Source organism: Papilio xuthus, unplaced genomic scaffold, assembly GCF_000836235.2.
Source record: "Papilio xuthus unplaced genomic scaffold, Pxut_1.1 DF828952.1, whole genome shotgun sequence".
Lineage (NCBI taxonomy): Eukaryota > Metazoa > Arthropoda > Insecta > Lepidoptera > Papilionidae > Papilio > Papilio xuthus.
Genome location: NW_013529697.1, coordinates 4,577,860 through 4,599,059, shown reverse-complemented (window position 1 = coordinate 4,599,059; position 21,200 = coordinate 4,577,860). Strand labels below are relative to the sequence as shown.

The following is a 21,200-nucleotide window of genomic DNA, read 5'->3' as shown; positions in this document are numbered from 1 at the left end:
AATATAAACATTTTATTCATGGTATAGAACTTAGTGTTTAGTATATAAAATACGCACTAACCAAAACTAACCTAGTTCAAAAAGAAATGAAGTTGTTTTTGAAAGCTTTTATAAGCTAGCCTAGTTATTAACAGTTATAATCTATTTTCCATATAAAGTTTTTGTCTGTAAGATCTGGCACAAATACGTTAAAAACATAAAAGAAAAAAATAACAAAAGAACCCATAACTATCAATCATAAGTCAATGACCGTACGAAGTAGGCGAAAGTGATAAGTATTCGCGGTCTCGCGGTCAGTGGGCTCGAGGATAACGGATCGGACTGACAAAATAACACACAGATAAAAAATAAGACAAATAGTTGGTTCAACTCATGTTGGCGCGTGGTTTTTCTGCTTAGCTCTTGTATTATTAAGCAACAGATTTTAGATGCAGGATAAAAACATAGTAAATCCTATTGAATACAAAGATGTAGATGGTTGATACAAACTAGTGAATTAGTTCTGACTCTGTAGCCTCTCCTAGGTCCTAGGTTGGTGCAGTTCATTTGTCATTCGTTGCCCATTTCTTATTGTGTTGTTTTTGATTGGATAAAATGTACCGCGTATGCAAGGTGTAGCACGACTGTTATTGTTGCATGTCACCGCTCCAAGATGAGTTGAACTATCTATAACCGGTTGAACAAGTAGCGAATTTCACTTTTCTATTGATAAAAAAAAACATGTTTAATAGTTAATTATGAGTGAAAAGTGTTGTCATTATAAAGCAATTTAATAAACTATCACGCTTATAATAGCTAGGACGAGATATGGATGCACAGTATTAAAAGCAGGACGAAACTAATTCCGTCTATGGCCAGATTGCTACGTTTCACACTTAACGTGTGATTGTTTTTTATTTTTTTTTGTATAATAGCATAATGTCATACGATGATTATGTAATTCATAATAGAAAAATAATGAAAGGGATGACGTTATATATAATAAAACTTTACTATAGTCGAAATCGTCGGCGCCAGTCAGACATTTTGTCAGGTAAAACACAGGCCAGGCAGTAAGCTGAACCTTCATGTAACTCGAATTATTTGAATTTTATGTTTGACCTATCATAACGTAGCATTATAAACTTGGATCTCATATTATTATACTGTTTAAATTATAATTATTATTCTAGCTGTTGCCCGAGACTTTGTCCACGCGTAATTAAAAATGTTCTTCCAGACTTTGTTCTACATTTATGCCAAATAATCGAGATTCATGCAGGCTTTCTGAAGATATCTTAAACAAACATCCATCCATCCATTTAAACTTTCGTATTTATAATATTAGTAAGAATTAGTATGATTAAACGTTATCTTTATGTAAAACAACACCTGTCTCTATTAAAGAAAAAAGTTACTACTTTAATTCGAGCGGAGTTTATGGTGGTCATCTAAAAGCCATTATACGTGTGAAAGTATAAATTATAATTTTATAAAGCGGTTTTTGTTTCTAGTTTCCGGATCCAATGCAAAGGGATTTTTTTAGACTTTTCGAATTATAAAATGTTGCCGCGAAATTGATCATTTTTGTAAAGTTTTACGTTGTTTTTATTAACTTTATAAAAAGTTAATTAACAAAGATAATGATTAATTATAATGTTTATTACTTAAAGCCGACTAAAAGTAATATTTAATTGTTACGTATTCTAGGCCACGAGAACGAAAATCTTGGAATATTAAGAACTTATTTAGTCAAAGTTTAATTCTGTGTATGTGAGGCATTGTTTGTAAATTCTGTATTTTTTAAATGTCCTTTAACAGTAGGCAACATTAAAATAAGGACAGCTTCAAATGTTCATTGTAATCCGGTAATATTCTTGTAATATTATTACTGCTTTTTAAGCGTTATTAAAAGCCGACAATATGCAGCAAATTCTTAAGGGAATTTTAATAAATTCTTTAGAGACTGAAGACTTTTTTCATAATAACCTTAATATGATTTTAGCTTAAAATGTTGCTAGATTTGGCTTTTATTTGGTCAAAATTATATACTATTAATATTACTCATAGAAAACCTCTCTCTATCATAATGTTGGATATAAGTTCGATACATTAAATATTTGAATTTAATATGCACTGTATAATATTTTTTTTTTTTTAATTAAGTTAAACTTAGTGTACCAGTTATGTACAACAGTGCCCTCTAGTTTTATTCACGGCAGACGCTTGAAACTGAGGTTTCAAGAGTTGACCTGTTTTTTTTTTAATTGTGGTGGTTTTCGCTAGATGTCTCTTATCTCCTTCAGTTTCTGCTTTACTTTATAAGCTGTTTTACTCACAAAACGTTTATATATTTTTAAATTTAAACAAAATAAAGTTTCATTTTTTAATTTTGTTTTTCGTTAAATTTAAATTCCTTTATTAAAAGGGCTAATTTTAATAAAAGTTTAAGTTTATACCGAAGTGTGCAAACAAATTTTTCGATTAAAATTTCGTTTAATAAATGAAGTTACAGCTTCAAAAAAAAAATTTTCTCATCTAAAGCCATGTTTTTTCTAGCAAACACAATCAATTCATAAATAGAATCTGCAAGCGATTACGTGCATAGGATGTTTTAAGCTCCTCTTGATTGACGCGGTTTAATTATGCTGAATATCAAAATAAAACAGAACAACAAAAAAGATAAAGGGGAATGAACAAAATATATTGTAATCCTCGTCAGAGTGGTTTTTTTAATATGTTTTGTAAAGTGAATGTAATTCCCTGCATAACAATGATGTTTTTTTTATATATTTCATTTCAAAAAAGCCTCTGTTGCTTTATATTTCACTTTCTTTCCTATTTATATTCAGTCGTCTGTAAAAAGAACTTTTTCTTCTTTGTCTTTTACTAGACTTATAAAAATGAAATTCAGTGGTGGTTTTGTGTAAATAATGCCAGTATCTGGTGTCACGTTACTATGAATTTATAACTATGATTCGCAAAAATTGCTCGGGATTTGAGAGTAAACGTACCGATAATATTTATGACTTTATTGATCAGTCATCTATTAAAACAATTTCACACTACTTTTGATATTTTTCTGCCTGTATACATCGAATAGCTCCGCAGCATTCCAATCCACTATCATTCTTTTTGGATGCAGGAAAATAAAAGCGATTTTCATTTTTTTCCTCTCATTTGATACGATTTTTTAATAATGATATATAGTTGGTAATTTAAATACAAAAATAGGACAGTTATTTTACAGAATAAATTTAAGTATCACAAATTAGCGTAGATTATATTTCCAATATTTGAAAGGTGAGTTCCAGAGGTCAGATCAGATCCTCTCTTTGATTCTAGACTTTCAAAGCGAAACATTTAACAGATGGGAGTTGGACAAATTTGTTAATGCTTAATGCAAATCAAAGTTTATAAATAAAAAGAAAAACGCTAACTACAATGACATATATAACTAACCTTCCCTAACCAATCAAAACTCAAATATCGATTCCTTGTGTCATTGCTCTCACACGTCGTAGCATTCCAGTTTCGTAGAGGTTTTAATCCCCTTCCACGTGTCGCGTCTGATCTTCGGATAGTAACGGGCAGCGGACAATCCACCTCGTTATCTCACCGGCCGGACTCCGCCACACAAATTGACGGCACAGATTAACCCGTTCGCAAACAGTTTTGATACTGAATTTCAAAATACTAGTTTATTTCCTTCTAGACGTTTCTTTGATATTTACAGTTTGATAGTTTGCGCTTTTACGTTTTTCCAAAGAGTATATTGTCGTCTAATGGTGTCTTTCTAAAGGATGTCTGTTCAATGATAGCTAAAACATCGTAAAAACAGTTTCAAAGGTGGATTCTTATAGAAATTGAATTCGCCATGTACAAATACGTTATTTAGGTAAAGAAATGGATTTGAAATGATTCAATGTAATTCCATTAGATTTATAATACAATTTTTCTTTCGCTTTTTAGTAAAAACCTGAAAGGTTGACGAGAGAGATGTGGCGGAAGTTGGACCTAAATTTTGTAAGCTTATACCAGCCATGATTTTTCATGCACTTTAATCGAAAGTTAATTATAATTACGAGTGACAACCATTTGTTCTAAACATTAAACTCTATGAGAAACTTACATATCGAAGTAAGACACTGAATGGAAAAGTAAAATAATTAACATTTCTAATGAGAACTATGTGTTTAATATTAGAATCATGCTTTTATAAAAGAAAATAAATAAAATCTCTGCTGGTGGGTTTCTGTACGTGAAGTGTGACTGTAATATATATTGTAAAACGTAACCAATTTGAATCTTTGCCAAATGAATGGCCCACAAACGTGCGCGGCTGCGCCGGTCACCTATTTAGCGCCGCAGTAATTATTGATAGCACCTACTTAATTACTTTAAAATATACAACATTACTAATTAGTACGTTTTGAATTAATGGTACATTGGATGTAAATCGATGATTTTTGAAATTCTAGTAGACATTGAATACTTCTACCGTAAGCTCTCGCTGAAGAAAAACTGGTGAAAGAACATATTGTCCTTTTTATCCTTAAAAAAAAAAGAAATGGCAATATGTTTAACAGATTTTCGGCAGCAAAAACTGGGGGTTTTGACGCAAACATTTTTCGCACTTTTCGATCATACGCACTAAAAAAAACGATTCAAATAGCATGACATGAATGCGACAAAAACATCAAGATTTTATGCAATCACATATTTTTATTTTATAATTATTTAAATTGTATTATTTTTATATTCTTAATACCGGCAAAACCTGAGTAAGATGAAGTAGCACATTACTGCTGTTCTCGTCGTGAATCTGAAAATCCAATTACTGTGAGAGAGGCGTTCCGTTGCCCCCTCAGGGGTGACGACGCATCTAAATCTTGACTTTATTGTCGGAGACGGAGGTATACCGGTGATTACTTAACATAATCATGTACAGGAACCTCGTTTTTTATCGGCAAGGTCGCGGCTTATAGAAAGTCTATAAATATACATGATGTGATATTTGTTACAAATAATCTTCGTGGGATCTGTGTAACAAGAAGAACAAGATATACTCACGAGGGATTTTTAAAGAAAAAAGTCAGTACAAAAAAGGAATACAAAAGAAGAAAAAACATTAGCATCTACTAAAAATTTTGTTCTTTGATTTATTCAGTTACCACGGCACTCGCCACGTTACAACGCTCCGAAAAAATTGTAGAACCACTGAACCCATATATCTAAGGTTTCCGCTTTCAACTTCTATTTTTTAGAGTCCCGTACTTGCACTTGGCCAGTGTTTTTTTGTTATTTAAATAATATCTTAATCTATTGTACATGTTTGTTTTATAGGTTTTCATAATTGCGAATATTTTAACCTAAAATATATTAAATAGAAAAAAACCTATTTGCATTTTTACGGATGTATTGTTTGCTTCTAATAATGTTGATAGGAAATATATATAAATTTTGCGTTTGCTTACAACAGTTTCCAATTTTACTGTGTCCTCTCTTGACTCGATGTACGGCACAAAGCTTCAATGCTTTATCGATACCTAATTTTCCTTCGATTAACCGAACGAGGAATTGTTGAAATGTGTGTCAGGTATGGACGAGAGTAGAGTGATTCGTGATTCGCTTTCAATGCCAACAGTTATTATGTTTCAAAAGTACCCTTAAAACTGCTGACTTTGTGATTTTATTTTACGTATTGATGTTGTATGTATTCGAATGTTTAAATAATAATTTTCACATTAAATATTATACTTTGGTGTTAACAGTGGTAGGGCCTGCTTTAACATCATTGCTCGAATTGGGGAAGAAATTCCACGTTTTGTCTGATGAGTGTGGTACCTTCCCACCCGTTTTTTAGAAGTAAAAGATGGGAAGTAGAATTGCAGAAGCTTATGCGCAACGGTCGTTTCGCTATTTCAGCGATTTTTGGTGGCACCACGATTTTGCCACCTTATGATAAAAAAAAAAACTTTTTTTTTTAAATAGTTGTTATTTAATAAATGTTAAGTATGTGGTGTTTAGCTTGTGTTCTACATAGTAAACAAATTAATATAATTGGTCAGTCTTTTGTCTTTACTTCAAAGGACAGATTTATTTTATACTACGGTAGCTAAGGACGCTGTGGTTTTGTGGTACCGTCTCAAAGGCTCCGAAATTTTATAAGAAAAGGTAAAATTATTTTATTGTACATGAAATTAATTTATGAAAATTATTTTTATAATTTAAAAATGAAATATAACTGATACACTCTCCTATATTAATTATTATTTCCTTTAGCGATTAATACCAAACGAGGTCAGTTTCTATGAATACAACCGCTAGAGGTTACGTTGAAAGAAAAGTAGAAAGATTTTTTTAAATGCAGCGTCCGACCTTTTTGTGTCCGATCTTGCCATGTTATTTATAAATATAATTCAAATAAAATATCTAAGTTTCATAATTAAATACAGATAAATTAAACCTCCTTTTAGAAAAAGTTCTCAAAACATAAATGTTTCAGTTATTTGTTATATTTTATTAAGGTAATTTAAGTCTTTAGCGTTGTAACGTTGTTGGTAAACTCACAAATTAACAAACAGTGAGAGAAGGCTACATATTTAAAAAATAAAAAAGCTATAATCATGAAAATCAATGTAAAAAAACTGCGCCTTCATTTGAATGATACGACCGTTAGGGTTTTCGGTTACGTTTCTTTGTCCGGATTGGTTATTTAATCGCAAAGGATAAATTGCTATTGTATGCCGTATTTCCAATTACATTGTCGCTAAGATACGGAGTAATTTCACGGGTCCTTGCAGGAAAAATTATTGGACTATTCAATGGTTTGAGGATACAACTGAATTGCGACGAGATTTGACTCAGGGTAATGATTTCCTCAAAGATTTTGTTTTTGATTAAAAAAATAAAATTCTCTTTGTACGTTTCAAGGAATATATATCGCAATTAGATATGAACGCGGATAACAAAAGAAATAATAGCAAAGAAATAAATTTTGATTTGTTTTGGGCGTCATTATCGCTTTAATAATAATATAAATCTTACGACAATTTGATAAATAAATTTGCTATAATTTACTACACGAATAATCAATCTTTTAGTTTTACAAAATCTTTTATTTTTAAAAGGCTTAAAATCAATTGAGTGATAAATTTAGCACGGATTCTTTTTTATATTGTCGGATTTGTTAAAAGATTTGCATATCGGTGAAATTGTGTTCCTCCTGTATCGCGTAATCCTAGATCATGCTCCGACGTTCATAAACGAAGTTGTTTCTGTGTGCACTATCCGATTGAAATTCTAATAGAACCTGAGACTAAAGGATATCGAACGAAAAAAATACAACAGAGCTATACCGTGCTGCTTTTTGTACGTTCCAATCTTTTGTATATTTTAAATTTTCCAAAGAGAACATCATTTTCAATAACCTTTTTATTTTATTTTTTACAACGATTTATTACATTTGAGTTTACAATATAAACAACTAGAGACTACATCTACTATTTATACTAATAATAGCCTTCCTTCACTTTACATACATAATATAAACATTGTATTAAGATAAATATGTTTATTGGTTTTATTTCTTTGGACAAAAAAGTTATGTGTCCAAGTAATTTCAATAAGTTCGCGTTCATTCTGTTAGATCTGTTCTCTCTGGGGTTGCGGTGAGAGGGATTACCCCTTTAGGAAAAAACTCTATGTTTCTTCACACTTAATGAGGAATTTTTTTCCATGCTTACGTTAAATTTTATCGTAAAAACAACTATTATTGTTATTGATTATTAAATGGTTGTCGATATAACAAGGCCAACTCTAAACGATTTGTTCTTAACCCATCCTTGGTGTTAGGATTAAAATATGCCTATTGTTATTACTTTATTTTTATTAATAGTGAAGTTGAAATAGACAGTGATGTTTCATTCAACATTTTGTAACTACACTGCAGTAACAAAAACATCACCCTCGAGTAATAAATATATTATTGTGGTTTACATCTGTGTCACATAAAACATGAATCTGGTGAACCTCGTTTAATGCAAATTATGAACAATAAATAAAATACATTTATTGCATATAATGAAAATATACTATACTTTAAATATAAATATTCGCGTTAACATTAATTTGACAGGTCAGTTAGAAAATTTAAAGCAGTTTAGTCGTTGTAACGATGATGTTGATTGCTTAATAAAGCGGTGGCACACGTACTAAATTGTTGAGTAAGGGCGTATCGTATTATTTATTGGTCTCTACTTTTTATCAAAGTTGCAAATGAGCAACCGGCTCATAGACATCCACAATTGTAGATGCGTTGCCACTTCACGCCTGTCTTCTGTATGATCTTAGTATTACGTCTTTCTCGAGCCGAAACATTCGTGCCAGTGATGTTGTTATTGCTGGCGTCTACCACTGTTAATACCTGTCTTTATTACTTGTCTCTATATACCTTTTTAAAGCTTTATCTAAGCAAGCTACTTTATAAGACGATGATATTTTTTTCTTAATACAAATTTATCATTTTTCTTATTGTACACAAACAACAATAATGAAAGTAATAATACTCATTTTGTACAAATATAATCTTTAGCAGAGCTTTTGTGGCTTCGTCTTTTGAAGTCGCAATAACCATTTTATCGAAAAAGGAGAAATTGTTGTTATTATACGTTTCCAATTATAATGTCGCTAAGGATACGAAGTAATTTTACGATTCATTGAGCGAAAAAAATATTGACTTTTCATTAACAGGATAATGTTTACAGATTTCCTAAATATCTGTTGCTATGATTATGCTTTCATTATCATATATTACAACGTCTTATATTAAACTTGTGATACTGTATATGTATATGCTAATAATGTAAGGTTTGACGTGGCTTCTCAACCTGATAGGAAATGTTGATGGATAAAGAATACACCAGATTTCAGTTAATTGCTAAACTTAATTTTTAAACTTAAGCGGAGGTGGCTCAGGCGTCAAGTACTTGACTTGCAATCTGCAGGTCATGGGTTCGAATCCCGCTATGTACCAATGTGTTTTTCTATTTCCGATGTATATGTGTACATTTATCCGACGTTTTTACGGTGAAGGAAAACATCGTGATGCAACCTGCACATATCTGAGAAGAAATTCAAAGATATGTGTGAAGTCAACCAACCCGCACTTGGCCAGCGTGGTTGACTATGGCCTAGTCACCCGTAACTTAAGATAGGCTTCGAGCCCCTCGGTGGGGACGTGAATTTTTAAACTTAGACATAAAACACTATAAATTTCTTTCCACAGCGTTTTCATGCTAACTACAATTGGCAATTGTCCAAATAAAATGACACATACCATTAAAATTCATTTATCCGCTTTGAGGATTTCAACGTGTAAACAAAACAATTTACTAAAAACTATATACTCGTATTTCTCTGGGAACGAAAGAAAATCTTGAACTGTTGTTAAATGTTCTCTCCTTCTCTCGTAAGCATAAATAAGATTACTCAAATCCTCTCACCTTTTTTACATAAGACTCTATAACGTTCACAAAAAAGATAAGTTAGCAATGAATCTTTACTTAGGTTATTTAACATGTTTTTACTTTTCTTTTTATTGTATTACATAAACAAATAAATGATTAGATTGAAAGTGGATGGCTACAAAGATAGAGGAAGACCAAAGAAAGTATGAATAGATTGTGTGAAAGAGGATATGCGTCAGAAGGGAGTGAATTCAGATATGACGGCTGTCAGAGATGTATGGAGTAGAACATACTATGCCAACCCTCCGTAAAAGTAAGGGCAAGTAGATAGAGGGATGAGTTTTACTGTATTATGTTTAACGCTGCGACCAAACAATAAGTTTAGTAGTTGAAATTTTCTTGAATGATATTGCATATTTCTTTCTATCTGGTCGGAAAACGCATAGTTATAAATCAATTAAATGGTTAAAGTAAGAAAAAATGAAAGTGGCATAATTTGGCTTGATTCCAACAAAGAAAATAAGTGTATTACATTAAACATGAATGTTATAGCCGTTAACGGAATGCAGGCTAATAAATAGTAACATCCGTGTTATATTTTTGTTTATAATCTTGTTGGTAACAAACGGTAACTATTAACATTGTTTGCCGAGTTTTTTCCAATACATTTTTAATTTTTAAAGTAAAGGAAAACATCGTGATGCAACCTGCATATACATATCTGCGACGAAGTTCAAAGATATGTGTGAAAGTTAATCAACTCGCAGTGGTCCAGCGTGGTTGATTAAGACCTAGACACCCCTTACTTAAGATAGGCTCCAAGTCAATCAATGGGGACGTAAGATGGTAATTTACATTACTATTTTACTAATCTTATTAATATTATAAATGCGAATGTTTAGATGAATGGATAGTGTTGATGTATGTATAGATTAATTGATGTTTGTTTGAAGGTATCTCCGAAACGGCTCAATGGGTCTCGCTGAAATTTCGCATAGATGTAAAACAAAGTCTGGAAGAACACATAGGCCACTTATCAATATTTTTTTAATTCCGCGCAGACGGAGTCGCGGCTGGCAGTTAGTATTTACATATACGTGTGTCCTGCGAATACATTACCTTTTAGTCTTACGTATAATTCGAGAGTGCTCATATCATAAAACATACCGCTATTTAGAGTTTTCCTAAAAGCTTTTTTGATAAAATCTTTTATAAAATAGAATTACCTCCGTTGGTTTATTTAAGGAAAAATTCTAGAGCTATAATTCAAATTCTAAAGCATCATATTTGTTTAGGGGAATATGAAGTATTCCGTCGCATTTAGTTTCCTTTTTACTAAATACATTAATGCTTCGTTTTACTTGTTTAACATACTAAAGGCTTTAAGAAAAATATACCGGTGTATTATCTTTGTGTTGAAATTTTGACGACAAAATAAGATGTAAAAAAAGTAATGCATAAAAAGTGAATATTCAATATAAGATCCGACAGTAGCATATGTTATAGATACTAATGTTTGCTTTAATGTGTGTGTGTGTTTTTTTATTAAAAAGAAAAAAAACTGTGTCAATTTTCCACCTGGTGGCCTAAATATTGATGACGGTAATATGAATGAAACAATTTTTCAACATACAAAATTTATTATTTTTATCAAAACATTTCAATTAATTAAAATACCATTCAATTTAATTGTTTAATTTATAGTTAATAATAATTAATTAAGCGGCAAAAGAAAATAAAAAACGCCATAATAATAAGTACAAAATTAATATAATAAAATAATTTGAAAAAATATTTTATCACAGTTTCATTTATTATTCACTAAAAGATAAAATAAGCTAAATAAATTTGGCAAAATAATAAATCAAAAACGTTCAAGAGATGTAACAAAAATATTGATAGAAATATTCGTGAATCTATAATATAAAGAAAACAAATGGATTCAATGAACAAACGTTTATACAATGTAAAACGGAACTCTACAACAAATCGGTTTCATGAAAAATTATATATTTTTTTACAAAATTAGATATTTATTTTACGTTATGTAAAGATGTAATTTTACTATAACATGTATTATTACTTATATATCTATATATTTATACATTAAGACGAGAATTAAGAACATTATTGCAAATACGTTGCTTGTAGAGTTCGATGCCCCCGAGTCTAAAACAATTTACATCAATGTTATTTAAATTCAAACACAACTAAATCTAACTTCTTACTAATATTATAAATTCGGATGGATGGATGTTGAAGGTATATTCAGAACGGCTGAACGGATCTCGATGAAATTTGGCATATACGTAGTCTGGAAGATCACACAGTATCTGTACGGGCGGAATTAAAAAAATAATTAGTAGCAATTATTTTTTTAATTCCGCCCGTACAGATTCGCGGGCGACAGCTAGTGTAGCGTAAAATCTAAATTTAATTATTCATTGCATAGATTAAGCAATTATGAAAACACGTTTTTTTTCAATACCTTGTTTCATGAAGTTTATGTAAATGTTTTTTTTATATTTTGCATAAGCGATATTGCAACTTACCATTTGATAATCGTTCTTGTGGTTTATTGACCTCAAATGTGGCGATATACGTGGTTGGCATTAATCCTGTGAAACAATTGTCTTATTAATAATTATTTATGTTACAATTCATCAGACACTAACTATTAAATTATTCAAACATTCGTGACACATTATCATAACCTTATATAAAAACGGCTAAAACATGCACATATGATCGTCCGGTGGCGGCATCGACTAGTTTCGAGCCCATCGGTGGCCCTTCATCAGTTAGCGACGGGCCCGTTCGCGAAATAATACCAGTCCTATTCACCGTCAAGAAGAGCCCCCGATGGGCTCGAAACTAGTCGGTTACCACCGGACGAACATGCGTGAGTATTTTAGCTATTTTTATATAAGACACTAACAACTAACTTAACACTAATTATTTAAAAATATTTTAGTAATTCTTACTTGGTCATACAAAAACAATACTTTATGGTACTTACCGGGATAATATATTGTAGTTCTATTAATTGTATAATTAGCTGGAGGCAAAGACAGTTCACATACGAATTCTTCTAGCGGCGAGGTGACGTCATCGTCGTGTACCACGGCTGTTGAAGTCACAGAGTAAAGACCCCACGAGTCCATCTTCATTTCTGTCACAGTTTGTTTTAATGGTACACTGTAAAAAAAGTTATTGTGAATTTTGTTACTTGATCGAGAACTGCAACACATGTTAACAAAAATATACTTGTCTCTCTTTCATTTGTTAGAGAGTGAGAAAAGTGTTTAATGCAAGTGTTGGGACGAAACTTACAAGTAGAGAATAGGTCTGTCTCTGTTATATTACACGGGTTGTATTTTAATTTAATCATTGTTCTTTTAGCGAAACAACTCACCCATTTGCTAGTATGGATATTACAGGTTTAGGATACATATTCTGAGCAGAACAAATTAACGAGACTAGGAAAACGTATTTCTTTTCTTGGACGAAACGAAAATTTTGTGCTGGACCTGCGAAAGTATTCAAAGATTTATTTATTTCAATGAAGGTATTAATCTAGTTAGATATATACGACTAAAGATCTATTAAATAAAATATCTAACAATTGGTTTCTGACACTAAAATGTCTGTATAAAAATATCATCAACGCTGTCATTAACTTTGACAAAACAGAGAACAATATGTTTTAAACGGGGATTTTGGTCTCAGAAACCCAACATAATAAGTTGTGTGTTTTTAAGATAACAATAAATAGTTTAAAGGCCATACTGTCTCGTACTATTTTATAAAATGTTTCGTTCTAGTTATCTTACTGTATACAAGCATTGTCCTCGTTTGCCGATCCTCTTCTAAGAACGTCGAGACGACGCAAGTGTAGTTTCCGCTCAAATCTGTCGTCGGATTCCGTATTTTTATTGCTCTATACGCTTGTAAGGGATCATCTGAAAATAGATAAATATATTTTGTTGTATTTTTAATCGTTTTATTTATTAGAAGTCAGCCTTTGATTGCTGTAGGTAACAAAAGTTTGTCCTTAAATAAAACAGGCATTTTTTTTCCTTAAGTAATTTACCGTAAAATACTCTTGAGTTAAATTTTATAAACTCGTTTCGTTTTAAAGAGAAACTCTTTAAAACGAAACTTCCATGTAACATTTTATTTTTATGTAAAAATATTGGGAAAGGACTTTATAGCGGCGACATATTGCAAGCCGCGGTAAAAAACAGGGTAACTCACTCCATAGGTACCTTTCGTGATTTTAGGCTTTGCTCTAATATTTGTTTTCCTTACGCTATATTATAACAAAAACTATAAATCACGTCCTAAGGTCAATCGGTATTAGGTCCAACCCTTGTATAAGATGTGAAAGTTTTTTTTTCTTTTAATAAACCAAATTACTACAACAATAATGTTCTAATAACTTAAGTTTTAACACATTTACTTTGTTGATTGTTTGGTGAATCATTTCCAAAAAATTGAATACTTTCTTAATTTCTAATGTATTTCATATACCCTATTATAGGCGCTGCCCTGCCCTTTTAACCAACTGTTGCTCGCGACTTGAACGTGGAATTAAAAATAAACACTTAATTAGTGGCCTATGTGTTCCTCTAGATTCTAGATTGTGTTCTACATCAATGCGAAATTTCAGCAAGATCCATGCAGCCGTTCCGGAGATACCTTCTATTAAAAATCCATCCGTCAAAACATTCGCATTTAAAATGTTAGTAAGATTAGTAAATACCAAAGATAGAATTTTTAACACCATAAAATGTTTTATTCACTTTCATCTCTTTAGAGATTTGAGTTAAATGTGCATGTATGCTTTGTTCGACTGCATTATTCGCTCCATAGCGCATATCTTTGAATCTTTTAAATTAAGAATTCCCCTTCGTACAGACGTAACTGGAAGGCATGCGCTTGTCGCCGTCGCACAGCTCAAGAGGCTGGCAAACTGCGCCACCAACTGAACCTTTGTAATGGACGAACTATTTACAAACGGAACATATAAACTTACATATTGAATTGAGCTCTTGCAAGTTGTAAGTTTACATTGTTATTTTTGAAGCGTAATATAATATTCAAATTTAACAATTACCATAATTCACGCTCAAACAAGACTGTAGTTTTACATGATTTGAATAAGGAATGTATAGAGTAGATTAGAGATTCATGTACATATCAGTATTACTTACTGTGGGTTTCTGACACCAAAATCCCCGGGTAAAACATATTGCTATCTCAGTTTTGCTAAAGACAATGACAATATGGATATTAGACTCAGAAACCAACGGTTAGTGTTTTTATTTAATTAGAAATACGGCATTAGGCATCGGTTTCTGGTGATAACGTTCTAACGCGGAATAAAGATGAGCTAATTTTAGTACGTGACTACTATAATTTTTTAGCAGTGGTAAAACAAAGGAGCATCGGTCGATTTGAATGCTAGCTTTGTAACGGATCACTTTTGAGCTTTAGGCTCTTCGTACACAGGGTAACGTAAATCGTCGAAACTAATATTGTATCGTTGCGATGCTAGAGTCGCGGTGCGCGTTCTCCGTACACACAATGTTGAATCGTCGACGCGAGGTTACGAGCGACTATCTTTGTCGATGTTAGATTGAAATGAAGTCGTATGTCTAAACTTCTACGTCATTGTAAAGTGTTAGTCGCTTAGCGACTAAACTCGTTATTCGAAGATTTAAGTTGTGTTGTGTACGAAGGACCTTAGAATGCACTTTAAACCATTTAACTTCGTTATCGTTAAGTCGAATAGAAAAACTCTGACTTACACGAGAAAGTCGGGGTTCCGATAGTATAATTCATTCTGGTTTTTTAAGACATTACTGTGAAAGTAAATTTTTGCTATTTTTGATTCTTAAATTTATACGCGTATTCTAATGAAAATTTTTTTCTTTATAAAGGATTATAACCACCATTCATAAGTTATTTACATTACGCGTTAAAAGTTAACTAACGACATATCACAGTTGAGTAGTGTTTATTTTGGCTAAGAAGAAGTTGCCACCTTAAAATGTAAAATTATAAAATTAAACATCATACATTAAGAAAAATCCATCAAAGTAAAATATTCCATTACCGAAGCAAACATCTTAAGAGAGATAATATAAGTAACATGATGTTAATAATAAATTCGTCTTAAAAGAACTAAGAGGCTTTTTGCTTAATCTTATCAAACTGAATAAAGAGCCGAGCATTTTGAAAAATCTTTGTATCAAAGTAATCATAACTTGCTTTGATAGTCTTGGCAATGACTGTCCAAAATAAAGTAAATTTTATGATATTACTACTACTTGGTCTTTTGTACGTCGAACAATAGTGTCTACGTATTTTGATGCCAAAAAAGAACAGGTTATAACTATGTCGGACATACGTTGTAAATATTTAGAAATTTTTATTCTGAAAATTACTAAATGCACTCTAAACCTTGGGTTTCTGAGACCAAAATGTCAGTCTAAAATATATTGTCATACCTGTATTTTTCTTATCTTTGACAAGATAGTGGCAATATATAATAGTTTTAAACAGAAATTTTGGTCTCAGAAACCCATGGCAAGTCCAATTTTTTATACAATATTATCAGTTTATCTATAGAGTATTATGCTTGTTTTTTCCTGTCAAGGGTATGGTCTACGACAATAGAATGTTGTGATTCAAATCCACGAACCCGTGATCAAATGTCGTTTTAACCATTAGATTATTGGCGTGTCGAGAATTTTAAGTAAAGAATTTATCGACTTTAAATTTAAACAATGAACAAAATACAATTAAAATATGTTAAATTTATATACAGTGGAATCGTAGCCAACAAACTTAGTTCGCAAACGGAGTAAAAAGTTCGGAAAAGTAAATCCTTTATAAGACAGTTTCTAGTTGACAGTTGTAGGACATCGCTGTACAATTAGAAGATATCTTTTACGCTTCTATTTTAAACGGTTCATTTATTTGTAGTATATAATCGTTAAATAAGGAAATATATAAAAAAATCATAAGTATTATTTTGACGTTAATTTTGATGTGTTATGTAAAAAAATATACATAAAATGATCAAAAGATTAATTGTATATTAGTGTATTTTTGTAAAAAAAATACAAGACTACTTACCCGAGATTTTAAAGTCTAAATCAACTTTGCCTTTAAGAAGTCCAATAACTTGTGGTCGCATAGGCGGTATCCACTGATAAACGAGGCCTGAAGATCCGTTAAAGAACCACTTCATCACTAGGCCGACCTTCGGAGACATCTCGTCGATGCTGTACTGACAGTCAAGTATCACTGATTGGGTACCAACTTCCACCAATGCTGGTACCACGATATTTCTAATATTAACCCCAACACATTCTAAAATATATATTTGATTATAAAAATATGTTAAGACACATTGATATTTACTGTATTACCACCATATTATTATATTATTAATATTCTAGATTCTAGGCATTCAAATACAAATATGTAACGTTTATGTGTGTACATCATGTTATGTGCGTTTATGTTTTTGTGCAAAATTCTTTGCATCAAATAAATATTCACATATTGTAAACTAGAAATTTTGCAATGTCTATTTACTCATATAATATTGTTATTTAATGTTATATCTTTATGATGAAAATAATAATAAAGTCGTGATTTAATAAAGTTGAAACGAAGTTTATTTTTTTCTAAAATTATAAGCAATTGTTAAGCAAACTTTATTAATTAAAGACTGAGTTATTATAAAAGGAATTCAATAAATATGAAAAATTATTAACAACAAATTTCTAACTCCCCATCAAGCAGTAGGTCAATTGCAATTAAAACTAGCGATGGCTATTTACTAAAGTTTTATACAACAAAATATTGTCGAGAAAACTCTTTAAATTATTTTCTCATTCACTAAATTTTCTATTTAATATAAAACTTTGTATTTATTTAATACCTCAATAAAAAAAATTAGAATAAAGGGTTAAATCTACGACCGCTTTAAATGTTTAAGACCGGTTTATTTCTATAAAATTTATTTGTTTTCTAGAGGAAAATTCCAAATGGAACAAAATTTCGTATAGCAAGTTAAAAGTACGAGTATATTTAAGTATTTAACATCCTATTCAGTGCTTGTTATATTTCTAGGAATTCATTGTATGAAGCAAACAAGAGGTTCCGCAATTGAAAAAGAACTAATGTAAACGTAACAATAGCTCTGGATAATAGAAAATGTAATAATAATATCTTGGTGACATATTCCACGCTACGAAGATACAATTTGTTGTTTGTCGACACACATAAAGTGCTGTATTATTTTATTTATTTAGCTTCTAAGAAACATTCCATATTAATAATGTATTATAACATTAAGCTAAATAAAATTGTTAAATAATTTTTTTTCTAAAAATACCACGAAATATGTAATATGAATATTGATTGTTATAGTAATTATGAAACTTGATATTTATAAAATTTTAACAATGCTATAATACAATGATACACATATTATTAAAATATACAACTATACAAAATAATAAACGGCGAGTAAAAATTGTATCTGTAAAATAAAAGGTGTCTTAAGAAGGAAAAGAACTATTAACTATAATGTAAGTCATAATACTAAGAAATAATACTAACGTTTTTTATCACCCTGTATATAGAATATAAGGCGCATAATATGATATTAAAAGCGTACATGGTTATACTTAAGTTCATAATGAAACTGTTTCTAGCATTGTGAAGGTAAACCCAGAGGTACATAATGCCCGTTACTGCGTAAGGTGTGTTAGGGAAATTGTAATGAGAAAGCTTACACACAAATGTGTTTATATTAAAACATAACGGACTAAATAACTTCATATTTTCCTCTTATTAACTACATAATTACTAAAGTTAACTTACATTTAAGTTGGTAAAATTTCGTGTATATTTAATGCAAAAAATAATGTAAGTGTAATTTTCAAGGTTATAACAAAAATCATTATAAAAACTAACTTTGATGTATACTAATTAAAATCAGTATCTGCTTTTCTAGTGTGTTATGTTTTCAATTCATTATATTAATAGTCTCGTTCCCTATTAGTGCTTCAACCCTGTATCCTAGTAAGTAGCTAGAATGCAAGCCACTAGGGTCTTACGACGTAGCCTAAGTCTGTAGGTGTCTACTGGATCATACTTTTAAAATAATCTTAAAAAAAAATTAACTGTAATGTATTAATTTAAAAATTGTACCGTCAATTTTAAACTGCATTGAATTATGTGCGTTATTAAAACAAATAAAACAAAATATGGAGTAAACAAAATGATAATAAATGTAGCACTAAGAGCATTGTTTTGGTAAGTTATCTTGCAAATGGCATATGAATAATGCATGTTCTTTATAACCAGAGTACGCCAACATAGCCACCTAGACAACTGGGCGCTTTTACGAATATTGGAAGCAAGGTATTGCAAAGATTATTATTTATTGAATACTATTTGTTACTGGCTTAATCGAACACCCAACACTCTACAAGTTCCCTTTTATCTGATTTGCTTCAGTCTTTTACAAAGTAGAAGAAAAACTTTAGAATTTTTTTAATATTATCTAGTTAAAGAGACTTTGAAGCTGTTTTATAAGTTAAAAGCTTTTTTATATATGGTAGCTGCCTTTCAATTACCTACCCATTAAAGTATAACATAGGTAAAAAAATCTTTTTAAATTATCTTAAAGTGTAGTAAAGTATTTCTGGAAAAATCTACTTCAAAATTTTTGATATGACAAGTGAATTTGTAACCTTATTCACAGTAATATTAGTTAGCTAATCGCATTCATCAGCGTGCTTAGTTTAAATTTTATACATTTTTATGTATTTTTTTTATATGGTAAGGTTCCAATAAGTTAATACAAAGAAAGTGTTATTTGAGAATATAATTATCGTCAATTATATGACCTGAAAGTTCCACAAAATGTGTAACTTTACTAAAAGCAAGTCACTATTATAAAGAAAATTCTAAATGAAGGTTGACAAGAAAATTACATACTCGTACTGCCGGCAAAAGTTTTAACACGCAAGTTAAAGCAAAAATTTATTATTATAAGTAGTAGTGTAGGTAAGAAATAATACAAACTTGAAGATAATATTAGAAGAACGATGTATCTTGTATGATCCATTGTGTACTACATAACTTGTCACGTGTTGATGTTACGAAAGTCTTTGTAAAGAGGTCGTATGTTGAGGAGGTCCACTCGACACTGTTAGGGCGCGAGAACTGAAAAGTTTGTGGCGATAGAAAAAGTCCGTGCGACACGCATGCGTACTTCGGTTTGCCTGTTGATTTACTTCAAAAGCTTCGACTACGGCAATTCTAAAACCGTAATTACCAATGTTACAAAGAACTTCTCGTGAACAAACAACTCGCGGATATAAGTAATGAATGTAATTTTCTCGTATAAAGAGCACAGAGTATTACTTCCTTTTTATAATTTCCGTTTTATTTTAGCTAAAGCCAGCATTTGTATTTCAGCGTTAGAGTTGAAAAAATTTAATTCCAATTTTAAAATTGCAAATTTATTAAAACCGCCTCTCGAACTGGCAATAACTGAAGTTTGCGCCACACTATGTCAGCACCATGAATGGATGTCCTAAATAAAACCAGATAGCGCCAGCATTTTTTCTTGCCAATAGAATTCGGGGTTGCTGCCCATTTTGGTGCTTTGCCAACTTCAATAATCTCTTTATTCTTTGGATATGCTTTTCATAAACAAATTTAAGAGGATTGACCACTGGACGGTATTAACACAACAACATCGGAAAGCGATAGAAATATTTCACGTAACATATATTATGAATTCTGCTTCAGCTACAATTTCATCCGAATTAATTAGACAAAACAAATGAATTATTGTATCTATAAAAATGCTTACCTATAAATAATAACTAATCATATTAAAAAAATATAACTCCCCCGTCACTATGTAACATCCAGCATATACGGACTGCTTTAAGGTATAGACTACTACAAGCGGTTAATCTGGCAACATTTATTAACGGCGACTACAAATTGTTTTCAGTGTATGCTGAACATAAACTTTTGATTGCCCTCATACCGACAACTTGAGACCTATTTTTTGATACGGTCCGTGTATATCAGGCCTAAGTCAATAAAGGTTTTGCTATCTCGGCATATTCACAATCTCAGTTATTTAATAATGCTTGAGTACACACAAAATGTAAACAAAACAAATTAATATATGTTTTCTTATTTAATGAAATCATAGCAGTGTTATAGTAACTTCTATTAAAGTGATGTGATACATAGATAGTTATTTCTTTATAATATAGAAAGGATAAGTGGCTACACCCAAAATTTATAAATCACTAGCTGTCGCTCGCGACTACGTCCGTGTGAAATTACAAAAAAACTTAAAAAGTAGTCTATGTGTTCTTACAGACTATGTTCTACATCTGTGCTAAATTTCATCAAGATCTGTTTTGCCTTTCCGAAAATACCATGTAACAAACATCCATCCATACATTCATCTATAATATTAGTAAGAAAGTAAGAATTAGTAAGATTACTTAAGAAAGTTATTGAAACATTAGTGTGGATGTGTTGTACTAAATCACCCAATTATCAAGAGGTAATTTTTGTTTACAATTTATTAGTAGAAGTAGTTTATTGTAAAAAGAAATATAATTAATTTCTACTTTAGTTCTTGTGAATATAATTGAAATCTAGCAGACACATTCCGTAACATAACAA

The 21,200-nt window shown here is 30.9% G+C and overlaps 1 protein-coding gene across 1 annotated transcript; it reads right to left on the bottom strand.

Annotated features, from left to right (window-relative positions):
* Window positions 1-11,532: 11,532 nt before the first annotated feature.
* LOC106126388 (uncharacterized) lies at window positions 11,533-19,687 on the bottom strand. Its single transcript, XM_013324032.1, has 7 exons — window positions 19,566-19,687; window positions 16,596-16,832; window positions 13,283-13,411; window positions 12,865-12,979; window positions 12,469-12,647; window positions 12,002-12,067; window positions 11,533-11,618 (listed from the first exon to the last, which is right to left on the bottom strand). The coding sequence occupies exons 1-7, from the start codon at window positions 19,606-19,608 to the stop codon at window positions 11,533-11,535; spliced, it is 855 nt and encodes a 284-aa protein (XP_013179486.1). The 5' UTR covers window positions 19,609-19,687.
* Window positions 19,688-21,200: the final 1,513 nt, after the last annotated feature.

Bases quoted from the DNA above. Each gene is read 5' to 3' on its own strand.
- LOC106126388 (XM_013324032.1), bottom strand. From the start codon at position 19,608: ATGGATCATACAAGATACATCGTTCTTCTAATATTATCTTCAA. The intron at 12,648-12,864 runs GTGAGTTGTTTC...CTTTTTTTACAG, and splicing joins ATATCCATACTAGCAAATGG to TGTACCATTAAAACAAACTG. The intron at 11,619-12,001 runs GTAAGTTGCAAT...AAATTGTTTTAG, and splicing joins ACAAGAACGATTATCAAATG to ACTCGGGGGCATCGAACTCT.